At 25.9% G+C, this 10,952-nt stretch overlaps 1 protein-coding gene across 1 annotated transcript; it reads right to left on the bottom strand.

The window, feature by feature from the left end:
- Positions 1 to 1,454: 1,454 nt before the first annotated feature.
- On the bottom strand, positions 1,455 to 3,956 carry LOC100205881 (tubulin-specific chaperone C). Its single transcript, XM_065818775.1, has 2 exons — positions 3,813 to 3,956; positions 1,455 to 2,510 (listed from the first exon to the last, which is right to left on the bottom strand). The coding sequence occupies exon 2, from the start codon at positions 2,500 to 2,502 to the stop codon at positions 1,549 to 1,551; it is 954 nt and encodes a 317-aa protein (XP_065674847.1). The 5' UTR covers positions 2,503 to 2,510; positions 3,813 to 3,956; the 3' UTR covers positions 1,455 to 1,548.
- Positions 3,957 to 10,952: the final 6,996 nt, after the last annotated feature.

The following is a 10,952-nucleotide window of genomic DNA, read 5'->3' as shown; positions in this document are numbered from 1 at the left end:
TTTGATTAAATTTTAGGCCTTTACACGGTTTTTTCATTTTTACGCACCTACAGATTTGAAAAAAAAAGAGTGATAATATCTGAAAATATGATAAGCTTTATAATCCGATACGACATTGTTCGCATAATTATTTATGAAGTCCGTTTGTCGAAGCCGGCTCTAGCCATATATGCTACATTGGTAAGGAAGGAGGCGTGAACTTCCTGGTCAAATAATATATCCTGTGATAAGACTGTTAAGACTATTTAGCACCTAAAAAAGAAAAAAAAAATCAAAAAAAGGCCGAGCTGTAGAGTGGTGCTAACTGAAGGCAATATGTTGCAAAATCAACAAGTTTACATTATTCAAAAAAAGTGCAATCAAGAAGTAATTTTGTGGCCCTGAGAATAACATAAAAAAACAAATTAATGATAACCACTTAATATGAAGTAATTGAGAATATAAACTGGGAAAGTTGTGCTCAACATGTTATGCATGAAAAGAAATAAACAAACCTCATGGATATATTACAAATGTATTCATAATGGATATACTTGTATCATGCTTACAAAAAGATCATACTTAAAAAAATGGAGAGGAGGGAGGGAAGAGGGAAGTAGAGAGGAAATAATTTTAACTGCTTTGTCTAAATATGATATTAATGACCTTTTTTAATCTATTATTAAATATAAATATAATATAAATGTAAATATTTATAAATATATATGTAAGCCTTTGTGTACATAGGTGTAATAAACTAACTTATCGAAAAAGAATATTCAAGCAAAAACTACGCATAGTCAAATATATAAATATATGCATAAATATATACATAGCCAAAATTTTATATCAAACATTAAATTAAAATATGATCTAACCACTTATGCTATTGTCTGCGCAAGATAATTAAACTCAAAGTAATTATTTTTTATCTTTATTTTCTGTCACAAAAAAAAATTTAAAAATCAAGATATTTTATTAATCAAGATATTTTATTAGTAATTATAGATCTTTTATGAGACTAATAAAAAATTCAATTCAAAAAAAATTTAAAACCACTTTTGTAGGAATTGTGATCTTTTTAAACTATTTTACATCTATTTGATGTTCACTATTTTTAATACTTAAATCTAAACTAAAAAAATTTAAAACTTGAAAGATAAGAATTTCAGGAAACCGTTTTGATTTGATTATGCAAATGGCGTATCAATTGGAGTTTCACTTTTGAGATAGACACCAAAACATCTTATGTTTAAGTTTTTTGTTAAAAAAATTCCTATCAGCAATTTCTTGTTTTGTTTATAGGTATTATAAAATTTAAAATGGAAAACATAAAATTTAAGATATATATATATATATATATATATATATATATATATATATATATATATATATATATATATATATATACATATATATATATATATATATATATATAACACCATTTTAAAACAAGTTTAAAAACTATTAACTAATAAAATTAAGAGAGAAGTTTTTAAAACACCAGTTTAAAAAAATCAAAATATAAAAACAAATTATAAAATTACAAAAACCATAAATGCTTAAAACTTATTCATTAATAATGAACCAATTAGGAGATTTTTCATTTAGCTTTAACCAATTGAAGTCATCAATATTTCTCCAATTATTAACATTAAATTCTAAACCAGCTTCTTGCATATGTTCAGTGATGCCATCATATCTCCACATATATTCACCAAAACCAACATGTTCACAGTCTTCAATAACAGCTTTACTTCGAACAAGGATATAAAAATTTGTATTAAACGTTGAATGGATCCTTAACTGCTGACAAGCTAAATGTAATGTACTATCATAACAACCATTTATAAAAATGGCGCGACTGATTGGGCCACAATGTACAATAGTGTTACTTATATTTTGTATTTGCATGGCACTAGGACAGCCTTTAATTTCAACAGTGCAGTCTTGCAAGTTAATTAAATTGATACACTTTGAATGACATTCAGACGGATTTAATAATAAAGACTTTCCAACCAAATTTGAGAAACCAAAAGTTTGATCAGGTAATTTGGAACTCTCTGTACTATCTATTAATTTTTTTAAACCACACTCATTTTCATTTTTTTCTGTAATCTTTACTCTTGATTTAAAAGCAAACTTAGTTTTAGGAAGCAAAAGGTCTCTCTTCAAGTTAATGCTATTTCTTATCTCTGACAGAATTTCTTGCGCTCTACGAATATCATATGAGGGTAAATCTGATGCAGAATCAGAAACAAATTTTTGAAGGATGAGCATTTTTTGTGAGATAGTCTCAAACAAATTAGAAATATCAAGTTTATTCTTCAAAAGCTCAACTGAATTAAGAAGTTCAGTTATCTCCCTTTTTTCTTTGTTAAATGTAATCAAGAAAACATCTGAACTGCTTACTTTTTCTGAAATATCTTTTAGTCTTTCCAATCGTCTTTTTTCATACATAAGTAGCATATCTTGATGACGCTTTTCAAAACGCCTTTGTATGTCTATATTTTCTTCTGCCATGACATAAGCTATAAAATATTGTCAAATTTAAAAAAGGATTTAGCTCTTAATAAAAAAAAAAAAACAATTATTAAACTAAACAAATGTGGATTCAGTTGGCATCTAGAAAGTGTTACGTAGAAATGTCAAAGTACATTTTCTATAATATGTTTATATTGCAATATTTTATATTTTTTATTCTATTATATATCAAATAAAAAAGCATAATAAAGCAAAAAGCTATTTGTCATCAGGTAATTAGGTGATTTTTGGGTAATTTGTAGATAATTTTTAGGAAATTGGTAGACAATCGGCAAATAGCAGTCATCTACAAAATGTTTTCTTGACTAAGACTAGAAAAGTCTTTGTATTAATACAAAACAATTTTTAAAAAAAGTAATTTTTTTATAATATTAATTTTTATAATATTTTATAATATTTTTCCTATTTTTTTATAATAATTTTTTTCTATTTTATACTTTTATAATATTTCTTTTTTATGATATATAAATATATGCTTGTTTCATAAATAATAATTTTATTAAAAAAATTTTTTAGTAAAAAAAATACTTGCAAAAATATACCTTAAAACCCCCGTTTTGTTGAGGACGGGGGTTGTTAATGAAAAAAACAACTCTACTTTTTTAATTTTAATTTTTTAATAAAAACAAATATTATTTTCAAAATCAGCATATTATTTTGCTTCTTTTAAGTATCAAGTTGATATAGTTTAGAAAAAAAAAATTTAAACAATATTAGGACCCATCAAAAATTTAGAATCCAAAGAGGAACCTCAAGAACTCACCTAAACTAAAAAAAAAAAGAGTAAGGTTCTTTTTTCACCAAAAGATATTGATTTGCTGCTCAGGCAAATCAAATTTCAAAAATTTTCAAAATCGCTCCACCCTAATATATATATATATATGTTTTGTTTTATTATTATAAATATCAATATATATATATATATATATATATATATATATATATATATATATATATATATATATATATATATATATATATGTATATATATATATGTGTGTGTGTGTGTGTGTGTGTGTGTGTGTGTGCGTGCGTGTGTGTATGTATATATGTATATGTATATATAGATATATATATACATATATATATATATATATATATATATATATATATATATATATATATATATATATATATATATATATATAATTATATATATATTTATATTGTCTTAGTATTGGTCTTGAAAGCCTAGAGTATTGGTCTTGGTCTCAGACCTCTGTCTTTTACTTTCTTGATTCTTATTAAAAATATCAACTCAATGAATGGATTAGTTATTAATAACAAACCATAGATCGCTGCTATTTCCTGTTCTTAATGAGAGTCTTGATCCCAGTGTAAAAACTTTTAAAGCTTTGGTCTTGGGTTGATTTTTTGATGCCTTGGTCTTGAGCCCAAATGTCTTGGTCTTTATTGTTTTGACTACATCTCTGACATATATATATATATATATATATATATATATATATATATATATATATATATATATATGTAGCAATATATTGTATATATATTTATAATATATATATATATTATATATATATATATATATATATATATATATATATATATATATATATATTTATAATATATATATATATATATATATATATATATATATATATATATATATATATATATATATATATATATATATATATATGTATATATATTTATTTATTTAGCAACTTAATGCTAGTTTAGTAACTTTTACAAAATAAATGTTCACTTAATAAATTGATTATTCTTTAATGTTTGAAGTAGCTTTTTTTTATATTTTTCAGAGTCCAGTTGAACAAATCCACAAGCTATTTCCTGGAATAGTTTTAAACTAAACACGAACAGTGACTTTTGTCCTGCTCTATTATATTGGCTACTTTTATAAAAAATAACTAGCTTGTCTAGTATTACGTTGATGTATCTCACTATTTTTTAAATAGAACAGTTTAAATATATCATTTTCAGTTGATGTAACATTGTGAATGAAACAGAGTGATTTTAAAATTATCCTATTTTTTACACTAATCCCAACCAAGCAATTTCAACATTTCTGTTTTGGGAGTTGACCAGTCACATTTTAATAATATTCTCATTGCTTTGTTGTGTAGTTTTTCTAAGATATTTAAGTTATTAGTGTTTACATCAAGAAAAATAGAAGCACAGTATTCGTAGTGGGAAGAAATTATAGCTTGAAAGATTATCTTTTTGGTCCATTGAGTTAAATATTTGCTTAATCTACCAAGATATCCAGTTTTCTTTGCAATTTTATTTGAGATATGTTTTATATGATCTGTAAAATTAAGTTGGTAATCAATAATAATCTCTAGATATTTCACGCAATCAGCAAACTCAATGACTACGCCATCCAATTATAACTTTTATGTTATTGTTGTAATTTATTAAATCATCTTTTCTTTTTTTTGAATATACAATAAGCATAGCCATGGACTTTTGAGTATTTAATTTAAGTTTGTTATTACTTAGCCATTTAGAAAGTATTTTTAAGTCTTGATTTAATTTAAAAACAGTTTCTTTGAAGCATGCTTCCTCAATACAAACCAATGTATCATCAGCAAACAAATTCACAAAAGAATGCTCATTTTTTGATGCAATATCATTCATGTAAATAATAAACAAAAGAGGTCCAAGTACACTACCCTGTGGAACCCCTATATCACAAACCAGTTCGCTAGATTCATCACTTTTTATTTTGACTACTTGAGTTCTCATTGAAAGAGTCTTTAATCCAGTTTAGAACTGTACCTTTAATTTTGTAACCTTGTAACTTTTCTATAAGAATCTTTCTATTAACAGTTTCGAATGCCCTTTTAAGGTCTAGCATTACTGTAATAGCAAATTTATTGTTATTCAAAGATGTTCTCCATTTTGAAAGCAGTAGTTGAATAGCTGATTCAGCTGATATATTTTTTCTGAAACCAAATTGATTTTTATAAAAAATATTATTACTTTCAAAATAACTTGACACTGCTTGTGAACAACAATTTCTAATATTTTTTCATAAGTAGGAAGCATATTAATTGGTCTTAGATCTTTTGGTAACTTTGGCTATTTTAACTTTGGAATTGGAATTATTGTTGATTTTTTCCATTTAGAAAGAACTTTCCCAGATTTTAACGATAAATTAATAATTTTTAATAATATACTTGAAAATGATGAGTATAATTCTTTGGAGATAATAACATTTAAGACCTCGCACATTGAAGTTTTGTTTTGTAATTGTTTCACTATACCGTTTAAGTCTTGCATAGTTAAAGGAATAAATTCACAAAAACCAGGAATATTATTATTTAATGATAAATTTTCCATAGCATTATAATTCATATTGCTTTGAATTGATCTTTAAATATCTATGATACTTTGGATTAAAAATTCATTATATTTATCCAGAGTGGATTTTTGTACTTCATTTCTTTGAAAATACCTAATATCATCTTTTTCTTTAAATTTAATATCATCCATTATATTTGATTTAATTAATGGTTTGACAGTTGTTAGATATTTTAACGAATTCCACATAGCTTTAGGATCATTTTTAATATACTGTATTTTACATTTGCTTTCACTAAATCCATAGTATCTCAACTAAATATATGGTTTCCATTCTTGATTCTTTTACTGCTTCTTTGTATTTAGAATTCCTTAACCAGTTATTGTGAATAGTTATATTGCTGTTATTGATTTCATTATTCATTTTATAAACTGTTTCTTGGATATTTATGTTATTTTTAATAACCTTTGCATAACTATTAGCCATTATTTCAATAATAATTTCTTCTTTTATATTTTTCAATTCAACTGAAATGTTTTTATTTAATAAAGAATAGTCAATTTTATAGAAGTTCTGTTTACATATATATAAACCTAATTCACCAAGACAGAAAAACTAACAAGCAGTACATTAAAAAGATTTTTCTATTTTTTTAATTTAAACTCTTGTTATTACATAAAAAATACTTATCAATAATATATAATTAGAATTGTACTTAATACATATTAATCATATTCGCTGATATTAAAAATAAAAATAAAAAGTTAAAAATTGCCACGGTCCGTGGTAATTGTAATTTTCTGTAATAATCCGGTGGTACGGATATTTCAATTTGCTATCACCTGAATTTTAGATTATTTATTTATTCTTTTCATCACCCAAAATTACAGGTAAAAAATACAAAGGGAATAAAACTCATAGTTTATACTCTAAGTTGAAGTTCTAATTTAGATTCTTCTTGGAATGCTTTCTTCCATTAAATTTTTGAATACCATTCTTTGTTCTCTGCTGCTCCAGAATTCAAAGGACTGGTTTAAAATTTCCGCTGTATTATCTTTACGTCATCGTTATGACGCTTGATAATGATTTTTCCCCCCTTAATTAAAAACAAAATGAAGCTTAGCTCCAGGCGGTTGCTATTTTTCATTACTTCGTTGATAAAGCAGTTATCCTAATTAACATCAGATATTGGAGCTAAAATCAAGGAAAAACAAGTCGGATTACTCAGTAATCTGATAAACAAATTTAATTTGTTTCGAACGAGGATGGTAGATACGTCATAGAATTTAAAATAAAGATGCAGATTTTGTTGTGTTTTGAAATACTAAAGAGAAATTTTAATGCTTAGCTTACCCGGCGCTACTAAGTTTTCGTCGTGTCAGATTGTTTGAACTACAAAATTATCAACCTACTAAGTTGTTCTACAAAAAAAAAAAAAAAAAAAAACTAAAGAGTGGAACTAATTTTCAGATGTACTAATGAGGCCTATATCGTTTTCAACCGATTACAGCATTTTTTGTTTCCGACCGATTTATGACGTTTTCATTTTCGACCGAATTTTTTTTCGACCGATGATATAGATTTTCATTTTCAACCGATTTGATATAAATTAATTTTCAACCGATTATAGGCAGTATTCAGTTCAACCTACTACCTACTGTGTTTTTAACCTGTTTTACTTGCGTTTATAATTTTTTTTTACAAACTAGTAAAGTGGGAAAGGGTAAAAAAACAATTAAATCAAGACGTATTCAGAAATATGTCTTGAGTAACCCAAAAAAAAAAAAAAAAAAAACCCAATCCATTTCCCAAGGGTCACGGAAATGTCCATACTTGGGCATAATATGGGCACATAAAGTAAATAGTTTGATTGAAAAAAAATCCACTTCAAATACACCGTTGAAAAGATAGTATAAAACTGAATAGTAATTATATAAAACCTTACTTCTAAAAGAAATTATTTTAAAATTATGTTAAAAAATTGATTAAAACAATTGTAACACTTTCATTACTTAAATTATAAACATACGCAGTAGCGCAGCAATAAATAACAGTGCAACAGTTATAAATAAATACAGTACTGCATGACGTTTAAGTAGTAAAAGTATAATAGTTATTTGCTTATGCAGTACAGTATAATTCCATTTGCAGATCAGCCTTATAAAGTACATTATAAATAGAGATTTTGGGAACTCAACATTACATTATATCAGAGTATTATGAGGAACTCTACATTACATTATATCAGCGTATAGCGTGGCTGGCTCTAATTCAAATCTTTAAAAATATATACAAAACACCGGAAAAAGACGAAGATATAAAGTCGATCAAAAAAAGAGTCGGTTGAAAATATAGTAGGTTGAAATTTTTGTAGATTGAAAACTCAGTAGGTCAAAATTACAGTAGGTCGACGATTCAGTAGGTTGGAAAATTAGTTGTACATGTTTTGATTAGGTGTAAATATAAAAATCAAATGTTGTCGGTTGAAAATCAAAATTTTATTGTTTTACTTATATTATTTTTACGGATTTATACGGACCAGAACAAAGAATCACGGCGTTAATTTTTGTTCAAAAATCTCCTTATCGCCAGTTTGCGCGTGTTTTCACACTTACATTCATAGTAAGTAGAAACCATGCGAAAATAACGGTAAAATTTTAATAGACCAATCAAAATTAAAAAATTTTGCGAGTGGTTTCTATCGGTACAGACATTTTGCGCTAAACCCATGGCTTACTATATAACAGGCCTTGCCAACGCGCGGCTTGCGTAAAAAACTGGAGGCAAGATTAAAAATATTACTTTGCAGTAGTTTACATATTCAGTTAGGTGATTTTCGCATGAATATATTTGTATGATATATCTACTAAAAGTAACTTATAAAAAGTGAAAAAATGAATTTATTATTATTATTATTTTTTTAATTTTGTTTATAACTAACATTGTAATATAACCAACGAATAACATTTATAAAAATTTTAAATTAACTTAAATGTATCTAAAACTAATTATGTTTAAACAATTTAGTATATATAGATTTATATTTTGCTATAATTTCATATTAGCATTTACCACAAAATTTATTAATAGATTTTTTAAGTATTAAATATTAATTTTTGAGAAAAAAGAGATAAAATCTTTAGAGAATAAAAGGTAAATACAAGCTTTTTAGATATTTTACTAAAACTATTTTACAGTTCTTGTTAAAAACATTGCAAATGTTTTTAACTTCTGTTTTCGCTCCTTGTGGGAACGAGGTGAATAGAGTCGACAATAATTATTAAATAAAATATTTGTCATTGTTAATCTACGATGTCTTTGCATACCTAATGAATAAAATTCTGATAGCATCATAAAGAGGTTACACAGTGATGACCGACAAGTGTCATTATAATCTTCATAAAAAAGAATGTAACTGTAAGTTGACCATTGACAGACTTTGTCACCAGGAATTGTTAAACCTCCTCGATTTATGTCCATTACAAAATTTCCATACGCTTCATAGAAATAAAAGGTGACATCTGGATTTTCATCTTCACGAATAATGTACACAGCAATATAAACTAATGACATTTAAATATCAACAGTCAATGAATCACACAGAGCATGTAAATTGTCAATAACGTTGCAAATACCCTCGCTTGGTAAAAATTTACATTTTGGACAAGAGTGATCTAAACCTAGATTGGCTAACACATCTAAACTTTTCTCAAACTTTAATAGCAACTTTGTACGGTATATAGTTACTTTTTCAAGAACTTGTTGAAAGCTCAGTACTGTGATTGCTAACAGATGAGGTTTGTTAACTGATTTACCAAATACTATGCCACCATGATACTGCAACATTGGTTTAACATAAACCTCATCAAGACATAAAATGCATGTTTTTTGTCTATCATCTCTAAGATTAGAGAAAATATGTCTGATATAAGTGGTATTATCTAAAGATTTACATTTCGATGTAATTCTTCCTAAAGTACGTAAACTTGGAAGTTCAAAATCTTCTCTGATGCGATTGTAGGCTGATCGTGAAAGAGAAAAATACTCAAATGCTCGCACAATTGTTTCAATTGGATACTTTTTCCCCAATACATGTTTTATTCATTGACAAAATTTGTTGATATACAACTTCTTTTTTGGGTGTTATTTCACAACAATTTAAAAATCTTAATGCTTCTTGGATATGAGAAAATTTGTTCATTATATAAACTCGGATAGATGGTAAAGTCATAACACTTATTTTAACTCCACAATGAAATGCTCCAAAAGTGAGATCTTTATATATGCAAAGAAGAAATCTAGCAATAGCACTTTCCTTTAAAAAATCTGAAGACTGAATATATAATATATCATTGCATAAATAATTAATAATAGCAAAATTAAATTCATTAGTTTTAAATTCATATAAAACATTAAAACTTTCTATTTTTTCTTGTGAATTAAATATTGCTAACTCGTCCTCTTCTTGCTAGCGAACACTATTAAGACTTTTTGATGTTTTTCTAAGTGACATGGGTACAGTAGGAACTAAGCTTGGCTTTATACAATCAAATACTGACGGAGCATCACGAGGTCTCAGCTTTCCATAATCAGTAACAGTTGAATAATTTTTTTACCAATGTCTTTCACATACTACGGTGTTATTAGTATCAAGAATATTATCTCTTGGTATTATAACAATCCTACGTTTTCGTTCTTCAATGTTTCTTGGAAGTCTAAATGTTTTAGCTCTATTCTGAGGATTATAATTGCCATTGCAATTTGTTACACAACATCGACAAACCATTTTTTAAATACTAAATTAAATCCTTTGCTTAATCCTTCACCTCTCAACTAACTTTTTTTTTTAAATTTGGAAGTTATTTAAAATGATTACGGGTGTTTGGTTATTGTAAATTTTATGCAAATATAAAACTTATGCATATATATATATATATATATATATATATATATATATATATATATATATATATATATATATATATATACCCGCTAAAAAATGAGGCGTTGATTTGATGTTGATTCAATGTTTCTCGTCAACATTGATTCCATATTGATTTTTTGTCCAAAATGTTAGCCACTTATCAACGTTGATTTGGTGTTTACAAAAAACGTTGATCGAATGTTGCTTTTCAACGTT

This window comes from Hydra vulgaris, chromosome 15 (assembly GCF_038396675.1).
Source record: "Hydra vulgaris chromosome 15, alternate assembly HydraT2T_AEP".
NCBI lineage: Eukaryota > Metazoa > Cnidaria > Hydrozoa > Anthoathecata > Hydridae > Hydra > Hydra vulgaris.
This window is presented reverse-complemented; position numbering and strand designations above follow the sequence as displayed.

Coding starts and splice junctions, on each gene's coding strand:
- LOC100205881 (XM_065818775.1), bottom strand. CDS start 2,502: ATGGCAGAAGAAAATATAGACATACAAAGGCGTTTTGAAAAGCGTCAT.